This window comes from Hyperolius riggenbachi, chromosome 2, assembly GCF_040937935.1.
Source record: "Hyperolius riggenbachi isolate aHypRig1 chromosome 2, aHypRig1.pri, whole genome shotgun sequence".
NCBI lineage: Eukaryota > Metazoa > Chordata > Amphibia > Anura > Hyperoliidae > Hyperolius > Hyperolius riggenbachi.
This window is the reverse complement of record NC_090647.1, coordinates 114,486,938-114,504,516: the sequence shown is the minus strand read 5'-3', so window position 1 is coordinate 114,504,516 and position 17,579 is coordinate 114,486,938. Positions and strand designations below refer to the sequence as shown.

At 41.5% G+C, this 17,579-nt stretch overlaps 1 protein-coding gene across 1 annotated transcript; it reads right to left on the bottom strand.

Annotated features, from left to right (window-relative positions):
• Nucleotides 1–4,898: 4,898 nt before the first annotated feature.
• Nucleotides 4,899–14,538, bottom strand: LOC137545711 (keratin, type II cytoskeletal 5-like). Its single transcript, XM_068267245.1, has 9 exons — nucleotides 14,014–14,538; nucleotides 13,281–13,510; nucleotides 12,953–13,013; nucleotides 10,660–10,755; nucleotides 10,286–10,450; nucleotides 10,026–10,151; nucleotides 7,140–7,360; nucleotides 5,259–5,287; nucleotides 4,899–5,137 (listed from the first exon to the last, which is right to left on the bottom strand). Exons 1-9 carry the CDS (start codon nucleotides 14,536–14,538, stop codon nucleotides 4,899–4,901), a joined length of 1,692 nt encoding a protein of 563 aa, XP_068123346.1.
• Nucleotides 14,539–17,579: the final 3,041 nt, after the last annotated feature.

Here is a 17,579-nt window from a genome sequence, read left to right as displayed (position 1 = left end):
CGTGGAAGTGGTGAGTAATTCTGCGCATGTCTCCACGCCGCCGAACCCGCACTTGCCACCGCTAAATGGAACGGGAGAGAGGCAGAAAGAGGGGTCCCAGGTGAGGGAGGGGGGGGGGGATATTTCCCCCCTCCCCACCGCTGCCTCCACTGCCCCTCCTTCTAGCGCTGCTTCCCCCCCTCCTGGGCATCTATACTGGGGGGAACTGTACTAGCTATACTGGGGGCAACTAAACTAGCTATACTGGGGGCAACTAAACTATACTGGGGGAAACTAAACTATACTGGGGCAACTAAACTACCTATACTGGGGGCAACTAAACTAGCTATACTGGGGGCAACTATACTAGCTATACTAGGCACTACTGGGCCACTACCTACCTATACTGGGCACTACCTACCTATACTGGGCACTATGCTAGCTATACTGGGCACTATACTAGCTATACTGGGCACCATGCTAGCTATACTGGGCACTATACTAGCTATCTGGGCACTATACTAGCTATACTGGGCACTATACTAGCTATACTGGGCACTATACTAGCTATACTGGGCACTATACTAGCTATACTGGGCACTTTACTGGCTATACTGGGGCACTGCCTACCCATACTGGGCACTATACTGGGGCACTACCTATCCATACTGGGACTATACTAGCTATACTGGGGCACTATACTAGCTATACTGGGGTAACTATACTAACCATACTGGGGCAACTAATCTCCCTATACTGGGGCAACTATGCTAGCTATGCAGCCGCACCCCCCCCCCCCCCATAGCTTGCTGCGCACGGCACTGTCCACTAGGTCGCGCAAACCCCCCAACCCCGCCGTTCCCCGGAGAAAAATATGGTCAGACAGTGTTCCCCGGGCCGGAAAAGGTTGGGAGCCACTGAACTAGGATATGTGCAGATTCAGGATGATGTTTTTGTTTTGTATTTATTTTGTTTGTATTATTATTTATAATAAAAACATAAATATGCCTTCCTAATTCAGGTTGGAGTGAGCTTTGAGCTATCCCACAATGCATCACTGCTGAATATGTAAATCACCCCTTTGATATCCCTGAAAGCTAACCACACCTCCAGAACCACTGGGATGCAATGATATGTCAGCTTGTTAATTGCACAGAGCCACAATAATCCAACATGCATACAGACTGGTTGGTCTTCATAAGTGCATTGCAATTTCTGGACTTTCTTAGAAGTATTGACTGTCTAGAAATTCCCATTTTCCTGCACAAGTTAATGGCCTGCACAGTTCAGAGTTTCTTAGTATTCAGTTTCAACTTCTAAAATAATGTAGTAATTAGCAAGAGGCTCTCTGACTTCCATCTGACTGTCATTGTTTGGAACACCGTGGAATAACTGTGTTTTGTATTCACAAACAAGGTACGGTGTATGTCATCATTTCTAGCAATGTGTAGAACTAATATGAAGGTATTTTTTTTTCTCAACAAAAGAGAGATTACACCTTATAGATGGAGGATCGCAATGACAGCTAGACTACAAACATTATTCTAAACAGAGTCATCGTAATCTCGGGCAACAGCGGAGTGCAATTGATATTAAGGTGCCCATACATCTAGCATTATATAGGCAGATTGACCAAAAAGCAGATCTCTCTCTGATTGAATCCAATTGGAGAGAGATCTGATGGCTGCCCAGTGCCCATAAACTGCAGCAGACTGATTTCCAATAGATTTCAGCATGAATTCTATCAGGAATCAGCCTTGTGACACCCCGATCCTGCCACCCCCCTTGTAAATGTCTCACCCTCCACCCTCCATGCCTGTGCATTGTACATCTAACCTGACCAGATGCCACTGGTCTCCTCTGCTGTCTCTGCTGAGCAATGCCATCATACGGAGCCACCAATGGTGGTCCGTATACCACATGGCATGAGTGTGATATCACACACACATGTACAATTCACTTTTTCTCCTGAGTTTTTCCCAGGAGATAATTTTTATCTTTTAGTTCAACTAACTTTTCAGAATTTTAAATTGGAAAAATTACCAAAAAGTAGATGGAAAAGTACTGTAAAAATTATTTGGAGTATTTTTTTGCTCGCTAGTGGTTTAAAGGAAATTTTTTTCACAAGATGTGAAAACATCACCATGGAGAAACCACAGGAGAAAAGGTTAATTGCATGTGGACCAAGGAGTCGCGACAGCTGGATGGGTTAGACTTTACAATGGGGGGAGGGGAGTTTACACATGGGGGACAGTGGTGTTCTTTTTAACAGTCAAATTTTATTGAATTTTTTAACAGAGAATAAAATACAACACTGGTGAAGAGACACCAGAACAGTACCCCCCCCCCACCCCCCTAGCCCTCCCACCCCCCACCCCACTCTGAGTGCATCACGCCGACAGGAGAGTTCTATCAGGAGAACAAAGGGTTAACCCGCTGCTGAACAATGTTCTCAAGTTATTTAAATGGTATCAGGTGTGTGAGAGGACATGTATTCAGACCATTGAAACCAAATGTTTTCAAATTTCAGAGGACATTTCCTGTTAAGGTAGGTTAGTTTATACCAGACCATAGCCTTATTGATTCTCTTGAACCAAGGGTTCTTAGAGGGGGGTTGGTCGGAAAACCATTTGAAGAAGAGTTCTCGCCAAGCATACAGACATAAAATCTTAACCAGTATAATCTGATGATTGGATAACGTGGCATCAGTATAAAGACCAAGGAGGAGGGATTTGGGGTCTACCACAATCCTTTCACCCATAACTTCCGTTACAGTTTTAGCTACCATGCACCAGTATGCTTGTATCTTATCACATGACCATAACATATGGAAGAAGTCGCCCTCAACCCTCTGGCACTTAGGGCATAGGTCGGATTTATCTGGGAAGATTGCATGCATTTGAATAGGGGTGCGATAGGTTCTATAAACCAGCTTGAGATGTAAGAATTTATCTGTGGCCGATATCGTAACCCCCTCCATACTGGACAAAACCTCCTCCCATTCGCTATCGGGGACAGTGGTGTTTGCTGGTAATCACGATATTGCTGTTAGCACCATGCACCCAATTGACCACATCACACTAAGATTTTCCAGCTTGCTCAGTGTATACATTTCACCGATTTTGGCATAAAATCGGTTGAATCATCGATCAGGCATGCTTGTTGTGGCACCAAATTTCATTGGATTTATTCAATTATTGAATTGGATGGTCAATCGGGGTAGCAAAATAGCTAAATGTATGGGGGCCACCTTTATAACATATTAACGACCATACAACTGTGGAGTGATAGAATAAGTAAAATATCCAAATATCGATTTTTTTACCTGGACTAACAATTTACTAGTGTTTAGCCAACTTGTTGCCTTTGAGTAAGAAATTAAAGTAAATATAAAACACAAGAATACAGTTTGTATATGAATGACAATCCTTTATTTGCGTTACAAATAGTAGCAACAAATGCTCACTGAAGCTTAGCAGGAATATCAAGGAATATCAAAGCTTGGCAAAGTGCACTGACTATACTGCAAGCGAGGTAATCCATAGCAACTGGCAGGAAGTCATTTTGAGCACAGTAGATTTGACTAGTTGTTATGGGGTAGTGCACTGTACAAACATTCCCTTACTGAAAAAAAGCATAGTGCACAAATAATGTACAAAGTGCAGTTATCCTACCATATCAGCTCCTAAAAGTGTCACATGACCATGGACAGATCAAATAAGCGATGATTGGCAATTAGCTGGTACAAGTTACCAGACTTTGCACTTTGTGCATTTTACTCTTTTTTTAGGTAAGTTCAATGGTCTCTGTATTTTGTATTGCCTCATGTAATAAAGCTGCCATTCACAGAACTTATTTAGTATCGCAATGCAAAGAGCAATAGTGTGCTCCAATGGCCTCTGTCTTCTATTCACTCAGCTCACATACAATTAAATTAAAGGTGCCCATTGCCGAAATAATCCCATGAACGACCGATCGTCTGATTTGATCGTGTTGACTGACCGATCGGAAACAATCGGTCTGCCGAAACTCTGGTAACCAATTCAATCATATCGATGGGATTGATCCATTTTTTGGATCAATCCCATCAATTTGATCAAATTAATTAGCAGTGCTTTGAACTTTATTGGGCTTGACTGATCATTTCCGATCGATTAGCATGATTGACTTGAACGATTCATTATCCGTGGGATTGTATCGTTAATAGGCACCTTAAGCAATTAAAAATGGTTACTCTTTGCATTGCTATTACATAAGTGCATATGAGACAAGTTTCTAAAGTTCCTGTGAGTTTCATTGCTATTTATACCACACCATCTTAGGATTGCCAAAGCAAGGGGAGCATGGGGTTTTCGTGAAATTCCTTTTTTTTTCTTGATTACCCTTTTTAGTTTTTGTTTCTGTGAGTTGAGTATCTTTTTTTTTTCTTTTACACTCTGTTTCTAGGAATTGATTTTCTTGGTGTCTGGAAATTGTTGACCAGTGGTAGAAAGTTTTAAAGCTGGTCAAAGCCTAACTACTGGAGAGGTTGTAGAAAATTGCACAGCCCTAGTTAAGGAGTTATAGTAGATGATCCCTGGAGGACTATGGTGTTTTAGAAATCAACAAAATGCTATTAAAGAGGAGGGTAGAGAGGTAGACAGTGTAGATGCTGTATTTACTTCTTCTAGTGATGAAGGTGCAAGACATCCAGCTAGGCTGGACTATCTTCCTAAAATAAAATAAAACCTTCTCAACAGAACATGAAAGAGAAGTGTTTACATTTCCTGCCCTCAATCTTTCAGCAAATGTGTTCTCCAAGTAAGTTTTCTTTCTTGTAACACAGAACTAGGACTGGCAACAGAGAATCTGGTGGCATTGTATTAACTGGTGATAGTGGCAAGCATGATAGATGGGTTGCAAAGTAGAGTATGGGACATTTAACTTCTGTAGCTTGATTGGTTGGACGAAAATCTTACACTGCTGCTCCCACCACCGGAGCCTCCAAACCCTGAAGAGCTGGCAGAGCTGAATCCATAGCCGCCACCAGCACCGCCTCCACTTCCACCGGCGCCGAAACCAAAGCCTCCTCCACCTGCTCCACCACCGAAACCAAAGCCTGCTCCGCCTGCACCACCACCTCCTCCGCCTCCCAGGCTGGTCTTTCCACTGACCACGGCTGCAAGGAGCATAAAACATATTTAAAATGACATCAAAAATTATAACTGCATATATCATAAATATGTACCTATACATTTACACCAAATTGTATACAAAAGTACAAAACGAATACTACTTACAGATGCTGACATTGCTGTCTGTGGCCAACCTATGAAAACAGAATAAAAAAGCAACGATCAGATTTAATATAGAACATAGTTATTCAAATGGCAAGATAGTTCCAGTTGTTATAAAATCTATCTACTTAAATAAAACACTGAGATTTAGGTTTGATAGAGATCACATTTGAGTCGAAGTCTGGAGGTAATGCTACATGATAAGGATGCAAAAACATGAAGTCCAGCGATTATGAATTAAGAAGGAAAAAGGGTAGCTGTAAGAAAACAGTGGGAATGATTTACAAAAGAGATCTCCAAGTATCTCTAACAGAGATATCATAAGCGATCCAGCAAACCTGAAATGGATTTTCTAAAAATTAACAGACCTTATCAACAGATTTCAGAGTACCACGGTGATGAAATATAATCAGGGGCATGATTACAAATCATGGGGCTCCATAAAAGCAATTTTGATGAGTGTCCTAGTCCTAAGGAGATTCAAGTAATGTCTCTGTCCCCCACCCATGGAGATGAACATATATAGCAACATACAACTACATACAACATACAGTTGCGATAACACAGAGCCCCTAAAGAAGCTAGAGTGCCTCCCAAATACTCTGATGAAAAAAAAAGAAACAAGTCCTGCTGGGCCAGTTCTAGACTTTCTGCTGCCATATATACCTCATATCATATATACCCTCATATAAACCCCATCACCGTGGCCAGTTTGAGAGGAAGGTTTGGCACATGACCAATCAGGCAAGTGTGCTGGAACCAGACTGGCCAATCACAGCCACCCGCTGCACCTTTTGCTAACTGGTGCAGGTGGTCTCATGGGTGGGACCATGGCAACATCATTGGGACAATTACTGCACTCAATCAGTAGCAGTCACTCATTAGATGTCACTGCTACCGATCAAGTGGTCTCTCGCCGGTTGATGGAGTTTTTCTGTAGCATGCCTTGATAACGGGCATATATATCAACACTTCACCTGCTTATGATGTCTTAGAGAGGTGCATCAGGTGCCACCGGTCGAATGAGGATGGGGATGCGTGGATGAGCAGGGTAGTGTGTGTGACAGGAAGGCAGATGGGAGGGGGTAAAAGGAGACAGGTGCCTCCTGAATCACATGTATCAGGTGGCTTCAAGGGAGGTCCAACCCTGCTCTCCTGTAGGGAGAGAGGAACTCCATACAATTCAGTCAGTATTTGGGAGAGATGATACTCAGCACAATTTCCCTGCAAGTTGTACAGATGTGAATGTCATTGATTTCCTTATCAGCCATACTACGTACCACCCACATACCCATCCTAAGTGCAGCCACTTGACTTAAGTATTTGGGGATCACACAGTAGAGGAACACACACACAATGTGCATAGCATGTTATGACGTACATGTAAAAGGACACCATAGTAATTTAGGCACCAGGGAAAGTCACTAGTAGAATATTGGTAAATTACTATTACGTGAAAGGGTAATACAATAGCAGAATATTGGTAATTTTTACTGATACTATACTATCGCTAAACCTAACCCTATTCTCACTTGAACCCTCCCCCTATTGAAGCCCAACCCTTACCAAACCCTTCCCCCCTGAAAACTCTGCCAATAACAGCATCACCTTCGTCACTAAAAACTCTCACCGTCAATTTTTTTCCAGCCTAAATACAATATTTATTGGCACCGGGCCCCCAAATTACCCCCTTTATGCCGCTTTAGCTGCAATTAACACTGTGGTCTAATCAATGCCAATTTTATCAAAACATCAATAGCACCTAAATTATCTGCTTTGAATGCTAGGGAAAATCAGACCTCCTTTCTGACCTAGGATTAATGGGTCACTATAGTTGCTATGTCTTTTTTGTACACATCAATGTAATACAGTCAGATGGCTTACCGGCTCTCCTCTCCTTCTAGCAGTTTCCTGTAGGTGGCAATCTCAACATCCAGGGCCAGTTTGACATTCATCAGTTCCTGGTACTCTCTCAGTTGGCGAGCCATCTCCTGCTTGGCCTTCTGCAGAGCAGCCTCCAGCTCAGCCAGTTTAGCATGGGCATCCTTTAGGACAAGCTCTCCGCGGTCCTCTGCCTCAGCAATGGCTGTCTGAAGCTTGGCATTCTAAAGAAACATTAAGACAAATAAATACTGAAAACAGATTGGATATCTGATACTCAGTAGGGTATCTGCTACTGCAAATAAAATTGAAATTGACATTCTTCACTAGTCATAAATTTTCACAAAATACTGTTTTTTTGTTTCTTTTCTTCAAATGTTTATTTCGTGTTTTTGTGGCTCCCTATATGGGCAAATCAAATGGTTCTAAATGGTTTGGATACCTCCTTGTAAGCAACAATTTTAATTTTAGATAAAGGTCCATTTTATCCTTATATGTTTAGAAAAAAAGAAAATACTGTAAAAATAATACCTTTTTGGGCTAGTTTTTTGAGTCCGAGTTTAAGATGGACCTGACCTCATGAAGTACAAAAAAAATCTGGTAGGCAGCCAAAGATAGGTACAAACTTCAGACAGTAATCTACCTAAATGATTGTTCTTGATCACTTTGGGCATCAGATTTGCTGTACGCATGCACTGTTTGACCCTCCCAACCGAGCACTCTGCTCTATGGACAGCTGAAGACATAGACTCATTCTCATTGGGCTCGATTCAGTAATGCTGGGCATACACGGATGCAATTATGCGCCGGATCGAGCTGCTGGCTCAATGCTGGCGCATCCCCGCTCGTCCACGCGGATCGATCCCCACTCGTCCCCGCGGGCATCCCTTATCAGCCGCTCGATTCCCTGCTATTGTCCGCCCACGGGGATCGAGCGGGAATCTATCCGGCAGGTCATCGGACCTGTCGGATATTATCAATCAAGCCATCAGCGGCTCGATTGATAAGGAGAAAACTTACCATGTATGCCCAGCATAAGACAAATAGCAAGCCTTATCAGAGAGATAACACGCCTTATCAAAGTTAACAAGCCTTATCAGAGTAGCATAGCGAACGCTATGAAACCGCAGGGCCTCAGGGCAGGACGAGTGGAGCTCTCGTCATTGCCAATTAGCAGGCATAAGTTCGCTATGCTACTCTGATAAGGCGTGTTCACTTTGATAAGGTGTGTTATCTCTGATAGGGCATGCTATTTGTCTTAGTGAATCAAGTCCATGATGCGTAGCACCAAGCTGGGAGAATTTCCTTTGAGCTTCCTGAAGGTAAATCAATCCTGAAGGATTACAAAAGATGCAGAGGAGAAGACCAGCAATATCCAGAGACCCATGTACACACTTTAGATTTCCAGCTCAAATGATGAGCAACCACTCTTTCCACCAAGGAAAATCTAAAGCGTGGGCATGGCATTATAATTATTTTTTTTTAGGTAAGTGTGCCGGTGATCTTAGAAAACATTTACCAAATAAGTTTTGGTTTAAGAAAAAAAGTATTTCTTTGTAAATTGTAAAATTACATAAAACAATATAAATTATGTTATTGGTAGGGTAAAAAGTAGAAATAGGTATAGGCAATCCTCAGCTGTAATGGTATCAGGTGGCTTCAATGGAACAAATCTTTGACAGAAAAGGCTCTCAGTATCCATCAAGCAGTGATACACAAAGTTGCTATCCTTTGGTTGAAGAACTTGAGCAGGGAAATGCTGTCAAATGTAATAAAATAATAAACTAACCAAATTACTTTAATTTTAGTTCAAGCTTACCTAAATGTTTGGTTGTTCTTATGGGCAAAACGCTGGAGATTACCGCCGGCGTTTTGCGGGAGTGATTTTCCCGCGATTAACACGGAAAAATCACTGGACACTGCGGCGGTTTTGGAGCGATTGCGATTAGCTGATCACGATCAATAATCGCGGAACGCTCATCGCCGGCAAACCGCTGCATGCAGCACGGTTGCGGTTATCGCTAACCGTAACCGCGGCAGTGAGAACACTGCCTCTTGCTACAATGTGTAGCGTTTTTTTCAAATCGTGCGATTCCCGCTCAGATGAAAACGGGCCCTTAGACATCCAAGCAAATTTCCTAGAACTTAGTTGTGGCAAAAAAGTATATCCATGCTTTGCTAGTCAGCTGCCGTACACAGCAAGAATACTCACCACACTAAATCTAGAGCCCGCCCTCCTAATGCCACATGTTTTGTTTCCCTTGACAGGCAGCAAACCCTTAGGGCGGGCTTCAACTTGTCCCGGGTCTGTCTCTGAGAGGGATGCTGACAATTGGGCTCTGTGATTCTATATCCAAATTGCATGGCTATGAAGATTCAGATGCAGTGTCTGCAAATCTGTCCCAGTGCTTCATTTTTTTCCCCTGCATGCAAATTCAGAAGAAGCCTATTGATTTTAATAGGCTGCTTTTCCCCAGGTAATTGCTATGAATCACACCTAGTGGAAATGAACTCTAAAGCTTTTCCAGTTGATACATTCTAGCCATATGCAAATCCATACATACATGAAGAACTAGTGATATCAGTGGGATATTTAAGAGAAACTGCTTGTGAATACATCATTTAACCCTAACCCCTTGGCAATTTGCTATTCAGCGTTTAGCAGATACCTAGGCAATCGTTCACATGTTGAAAGATAGATGCCCGGCATTGGGAAAAGACACAAGTTTCAATATTGCAATGAGCATAAAATTACACTACTAATTATCCTTTTAAGAAATGTGTATGTTGATGATTACTGAGTTGCAGTTAATGAGTTTGTAATTTAACTGCTATTAAAGCAAGTGGAAGTTTTATATGAAAATGGCTAAACAGCACCAAATTTTGTACCTGTTTTTTCACGTTATCAATCTCAGCGCGGAGCCTCTGCATTTTGCGGTTGAGCTCAGAAATCTCGTTCTTGCTGGTTTTAAGAATTTCGCCTTGTGAGCCAGCAGAGGCTTGCAGTTCCTTGACCTATTGTTGAATTGACAATAAGACATAAAAGCACTGTGAAATCAAGTTAGGATGCATTTGTTTCATTCAGTGTAGAGTGGTAATATTTCCAGGGCCTCTGGTATAAGTCTGACCATTGCCCACAATGCCCTTACCTTGCCTTGGTAGACAGCTTCAGCTTCTGATCTGCTCTTCTTGGCGATTTCCTCATACTGACCCTTCACCTCAGCAATAATACTGTCCAGGTCCAAAGCTCTGTTGTTGTCCATAGACAGGATGACTGAAGTGTCTGAGATCTGAGCTTGAAGCTGACCCATTTCCTAAGAAATACAGTCATTGGTTTAGTAAGGCATCATAAACCTCCACTTTGGTCTACAGTATCTATTCACAATATGGTTCAGGTTCACATTTGGCAATCTTAAAAATGTTGAGCTACTGTATTTACACTGCTTATAAGTAATAAAATATGAAGTGTTTTCATTTTATACTAAACTATAGCTTACTTATTTGTTAAAAAACTATGGCTTACTTGTTCATAGAGGGTCCTGAGGAAGTTGATCTCATCTGTTAAGGCATCAACCTTTGCTTCAAGCTCCACTTTGTTCATGTAGGCGGCATCCACATCCTAAAATAGTAATACAAATCTTCTTTTAAATGATTGACAACATAGCATGGTGACATAGTATGGGCGGTACAGTGGATTGAACCATTGCATGGTGATGTAGTTGACAGCACTATCACATAGCAGTGAGAGTTTTAGGTATAAAGTGTATCTAAACTTAGAACTTCCTCTCTGCTCTAAAAGATTAGGCACAGTATGCTAACCTTTAGGAGAAAAAAATCTTTCTTCAGTACAAAAAGTACTGAAAAAGTTAAAGCCTCATTGCCTCATTCTTTCCCTGTACAGGAATAGCCCCAGGCTCTGATTCATATGTACTGGTAAGGCTGATTACACTCTGATGTACCTACATTTATATGTGGAATAAAAACGTTTCACTGTGTGCTGGGCAAGAGCTGAGATCTACTTTAAATCTCATCCTGCACACTATCTGCATGGCATTTGCATACACTCACTGTGTCTGCATGGGGATCCTACAGACGTTCCCCCGTCGCGCTCCACTACACGTAGTAGTACTACTGCGCAGGCGCAAACTACTCCTGGCCACGGGAGCACGATGGGGGAGCATGCGTGGCTGGACTGCACTGACTGGAGGATTTTTTGGAGCCAGTTAAAGAAGATCCAGGAGTTGGAGTAGGACAGCAAGGGAGCGATATGCCCGGATAGGTGCTGGAGGAAGCCCCAGGTATGTATAATTTTTCCCTCTCCACTTCTCAGGTACACTTTAAGGAAACTTAAGCTGAAAGGAGTATGGAATCTGCCATATTCATCTCTTTTAAAAACAACAGTTATCTTGCTGTAATACAATGTTTTGGCTTAGGTAGATAGGCACACAACTGTAATAAGCATGCAGCCAGTGCAGAAAGATGGGAGTAGAACACCTGATCTGCATGTTGTTATACAGCACCTTAACAATATCTGAGGCTGAGTCATTATAGCACAACAGCCAACAACTTGTAAAAACAGACAGACCTCTGTCCGAGTGCCCAGGCAACTGCTCCCCCTTCTCCTTCCCTCACATCCCCCACAGCATTCTAGAACAGGCAGGATGTGAATACAATACACACATACCCGCACAGAAGCAGCCAGGATGTACCATAGTTGTTGCAGAGCATCCCTCTCAGCAGGAGTTGTGGAGATAACCTTGGCGCTTTGGTCTCCTCCATGTGAAGCTTCAGGGGCGGGGAGGTAAAGCCCACATAACACCAGCCGGCCTGGATCAAGACTGGAGATAGCAGCAGTAGCAACAAGCATGGACGCTGCTCTGCACCTCTGTGTGCGCTATTACTCTGGTTGCTCCTGTCCATGACCAACTTGTTTGTGTATTTGACCCTGGGCTTCAAAGACTCTTCTGCATCCCCACACTGCTCCCCTTAGCAGCTGCTCTGCTGCACTGGGATCATTATCTCTGCCAGCCACGTGTGCATCTATCCCCTGCGAGCATGTTAGTCACATGCCTGCCTGACCTGCCCCGCCACTGCTATGTGTAAACTAATGCAAGGGAGCCACGGAAGGAGCAGGTCTAGCTGTCTAATGCTGTCTGCACTGTGAAGGTGTCAGGTAGCATGGTTAAGCGCTTTGATCTTGCCTGCTTTATATACAGTAACTGTTTACTGCCCCTCAGCTAACAACTGCTCTAAACAAGGCTGATTTTTCTGGTGGCCTAGATGGCCTTGCCATAAATCTGGCCCTGCCTCTCAGAGGTTTTAAGTGTTGCTTCCTCTAAACTGAAACCATTTTTTTCACAAACTTATATCAGGAACTATCTTACCTTACATCTATCTCATTAATTAATTCTACTTATAGTTGAGGTAAAACATAACTTAAGTAAGATCATTCAAGAGAAAAGCTTTGTGAATTTATACCCTTATAAACTGTGTAGTGTTGAGTTTCTTAGTTATATCATCAATAAGCAATCTCAAATCGAACTATATCACTAATAGTTAATTTATACAACTTTACACTAGGGATGGGCAGAATTATGCACATTTTCGTACACATTTATTAAGCTTGAAAATGGACCAATCCAGTGAAGGTAGTTTGGGATTTGATTGGTCTATTTTCAAGCTGTGTACATTTTCACAAAAAATTTGCAGAATTCTGCATCAACTGCATTACATTGACGATCCCCACTTAGCATTATCAAAAATGATGAATTTGATTGTGTTTTTATGCTAGTATATACCATATTTTCTCAACATACCTTCTTAAGCACAACAAAATCGTTCTCAGCTGATGTCCTCTTGTTAATTTCATCCTCATACCTGCACATAAAAGAGAGCCAGATAGGTCACATTAATGCAAAGCCGGTTTTCTTTTTTTATGTAATACATTGATCATGAATGGGCTCAGGTCAACTCTATCAGGCGAATGTAAATCTCAATAATTATACCTTAATTGCACAGAAACATCTTTATTTCCTACTTTTGAAGTTATAGCTCTTTCCATTGAAGGGAATAGATATGCAGCTTTTGGTAACATTTGATTAATTATTGTGGACATATTTATTTATTTTACTTAATAACACTCACTTGTTTTTGAAGTCATCCACGAGGTCTTGCATGTTCCTGAGTTCTCCATCCAATCTGTACTTATCATTCACCAGGGCATCCAATTGTCTCTTCAGACTGCTAACATATGCATCAAAAATACCATCAACGTTGCTTTTGCCACGGGCTCCACCCTTGACTTGCCCTCCTTGTTCTTGCAAGAGGGTCCATTTTGTTTCAAGCACTTTGTTTTGTTGTTCAAGGAACCGGACCTAACATATATAAGATGTTACATGTTACAGAATTGCAATAGTATTGAAATAATGAGATGTTAAAACATAACATAAAACACCCATATAACACCATTTTCAGTCTCAAACTATATACATTTCATTTTCAAAGACTGTTCATGCACACATCAGAAAATAGACATGCAGATTTAATTTACCATATGGGGGGTTACGCTGGGGAGAAGAGAAGAAATTCAATATAATCCAAAACACATCCAAACAATAATAAGAAGAAGAACCAAACACTATGTGCTATATGTACGGCAAACAAAGTAATCTTAAAGTTTGAGTCCAATAATAACAATAAACCTCATCAGAAAATTGAAAATGTAGATGATACCTTGTATTAGCGATCCAAATTAAATCTGTATGCATCATGTATTCTAAAAACAATTATATATATATATATATATATATATATATATATATATATATATATATTTTTTTTTTTTTTTTTATTGTCAAATGATATAACATATTCTTACCTTGTCAATAAAGGATGCAAATTTATTATTCAGGGTTTTGATCTGTTCTCTTTCTTCCACCCGTACTTTCTGTATGGTAGGGTCAATCTCCAAATTCAATGGTGCCAGAAGACTTTGGTTAATTGTAACCTCTTGAATACCAGCTTGGGGTCCTCCAGGTCCAAAGCCACCAGCACCTCCAAATCCACCTCCAAATCCACCTCCAGCTCCACCACCATAGCCACCTCCAAATCCTCCACCAAACCCTGCTCCACCAGCACCTCCAAACCCTGCTCCTCCAGCACCTCCAAATACACCACCAGCGGAACTAATGGAGATGGACTTTCTACCGCCAACAGAAAAAAGGCTTCTGCTGCCAAAATTTTTCCCTCCAGCTCCACCGCCTCCACTGGCCCCTCCAAAGCCTCCACTGCTCCCTCCAAAGCCTCCACTGCTTCCTCCAAAGCCTCCACTGCTTCTGGACACAGAGTATGAGCTGAAGCCTTTGCTTTGGGCTCCACCACCGAACTGCTTAAAATGACTCATTGTGGCTTAGAAGAAAATGAAAATGTGAAAAAACAGAAGAAACAGAGGGTGATAGAGACAGGAAGCCTCTGAGTACAGTGCTCAATAGTGCACCATATATATATACTCTACGAGTGTAGGGCATTGGTAGAAGGATATCAATTTACAGCCTTAATATGTTTGACATGCCTGGGAGCAAGGTGACTTTAAACTTTTCTTTGAAATGAAATGTAAGGAATGACATTGCTCCCAGGCTTGAATGATGCAGAGATAGCTCTTCTACACCTGCAGGTGAAAACATTTAGCAAGCACAATCAGAGAGCCTCTTAGTGATAGTACATTATCATGTGAGTGGAATAGGCTGAAGCACTGCATAAGCTACATTCTCATAGCTTTGTACTGCATCATCCAATATTTTGTTTAATATCACATGGAGCAAGGTAGTGGAGCATTTGAAGGGTAGATATTAGTCTTTTCAATAATATAACACTGATTGTATAAAGTATGCCAAGCTTACTAGTTGGAAACATTTAACATGTTTCACTTAATCATAATAATTCCCATATTTGTATAGCGCTTTTCTCATATCGGACTCAAAGTGCTTACAAGACAGCCACTAGAGTGCACTCAGTAGGCAGTAGCAGTGTTAGAGAGAGTCTTGCCTAAGAACTCCTAACTGAATAGGTGCTGGCTTACTGAATAGGAAGCAGAGATTTGAACCCAGGTCTCCTATGTCAGAGGCAGTGCCCTTAACCCACTTAAAACGTGCACTGTACTTGTTGCAGATTGTGATGAACTCAACTTTCACATAGAAGTAATTTTGCAGTAAAATTTGGAATTACGATGCAAAATCGTAATGCGTAATCTCAGACTATTGCAAAATAAATTTTGCATGTAGCTGCAATTATAATCCGTAATTTTGCAATGACCAGTCATTTTATGAAAACATAACTTTTCCATGCCCTTGGACTTTAATGCATTTATGCGAAAATGCTTTTTTTCTGGTATGCGAAAATGTGTTTTGTTTTTTTCACTTTTTATAAAATGTTCATATCAAAAGTATATTTCAGGATTATTGGGAATGAGTCATAAAAAAAGATTCTCATTGCAAAACAAATATTAGAGAGATCCACACTTGAGCAAACCATAATGTTCAAAGTAATGTCAGGTTTATGTATAGGAGGATCTGTTTGAGTGATGAAACCACAAGGCAATTTTTAAGTCCAAAAATTTAATATCACACTTTATTGTATCAAAAAGATTTTCAAAAAGTAAAATTTTTTTGTATTTGTCAAAAAAAACTCTTTATAGCATAAATGTAGAAAATCATTCCATTTTGACAGATAGTAGACACAATATGCTTTGTTTGATAAAACAGTACATTTCAGGCAATGACACCAGTCCGTGTCGGGTTGATAACCCTTCATCAGGCCTCCTCCTGCATTTATGCGAAAATACAAAAATTATGAGAAATCAAGAGTACTCGAAATCGTGATTACAATCAGAATCGTAATTGTAAAAACGATGTGAATATACTTGAAACAAATTATTTATTACAGTCAACAAGACTTCTAGACAAGCATTTTAAATCAGTACCAGTATGTGCCAGCTTCAAGGACACAATCTATTACAGTTTGCCAGCTTTTGTTCTCATATTCTTTAAGCCAATTTGAGAACTCAGAGCAAGGAAGGTAAAATATGCTCTGAATTTGAGGGTCCTTTCACACTTACTTGGTAAACCTGTGTTGCGTTGCCCTAATCTGCTGCATGGTGCCGCTAAATCAATGAAAGGCAATGGAGCCTTTCAAACTTAGGGCTGGATTTACTAAGCCATGATAACTCATACCACACCCACTCTAGCGTTTTTCACGCGCGTTGTTGTGTTTTTGCGTTTTCGCATGAAACTGCTTGTGAAAATTCGCAATTGCGTGCGAAAACGCTAGAGTGCTCGTGATATGAGTTATCGCGGTTTAGTGAATCAAGCCCTTAATGCGGTACTATTCAGTGCGGTGAAAGCTGCCAGGGCGATGCAAGGCCAGCAGCACATTACCACAGGCACCGTGCTTACCGTATGGGTAACGTGCGTAGTGTAAACGGCAGAGCGTGGTGCAACGCGGCACCAACGGGGATCCCTGGGAATTTCATTGACGTACTTCCTGCCAGGCAGGGAGTATGTCACTAAGCATGGGGGCGGTGCTATGCATATGACCCTCCTGGCGTACTTGTCATTTTGTGTGTTGCTATGGAATGCAGCAGGGGCATTGCATCTCCACCGCAGTGCAAAAAATAGATTTAAGACTGACCTAAAGGTTTGGCCCAAGCACTTGACATTCTGAAGATAGCATTTAGATGAAAAAATACAGAAAAAGAACACAGCAAAGAGTAGTATCTTATGTAAATCACGCTCTCTAGCAAGCCGACTAACATTTTTTTAGCAAGTCTGTAGACAACAGAGAATAATTGCATTACAGTTGTAAGAACAATCCTGTTATATTTAAAGAGTACCCGAGCCGAGGCTTGGGTACAAAATGAGATACTTACCTAAAGAGAGGGAAGCCTCAGGATCCGATTGAGGCCTCCCTCCCTGCTGTGTTGTCCCCCATCACTAATCCTATCGGGGCCGCGCAGCTCTCCTTCCTCCAGCAATAGTCGACCCATCCCACCCACGCATGCTCAGTAAGGCGGAGGCCAAGGGCTCTGTGGGACTGCACATGTGTGGGCGGGCTTGCACGGCCACTGCACGGCCTCACTTCAGCTCAGGATCACTTTAAAGTAGCAGCAGTCGAATACTGAATGCTAACCACAAGAAAAGTAGCAGCAGTCGAATACTGAACTGTGTTAGCCATCAGTAAATACAAGAAGTTTTATATCAGGATGATACCATTCATTGGCTAACTTAAAAATATATAAGAGTAAGCTTTCCGCTATTGAGCCTTCGTCAGACTTCGTCAGATTCAGTCTGATGAAGGCTCAATAGCCAAAAGCTTACTCATATATTTTTAAGTTAGCCAGTAAAGGGTAAAACTTCTTGGTTATATTTAAAAAGACTATTCAGTCTAAAA

Coding starts and splice junctions, on each gene's coding strand:
- LOC137545711 (XM_068267245.1), bottom strand. CDS start 14,538: ATGAGTCATTTTAAGCAGTTCGGTGGTGGAGCCCAAAGCAAAGGCTTC. Junction 10,756..12,952: donor ATTTTGTTGTGCTTAAGAAG/GTATGTTGAGAA, acceptor TTACTATTTTAG/GATGTGGATGCCGCCTACAT. Junction 7,361..10,025: donor TTGATAACGTGAAAAAACAG/GTACAAAATTTG, acceptor ATGTTTCTTTAG/AATGCCAAGCTTCAGACAGC.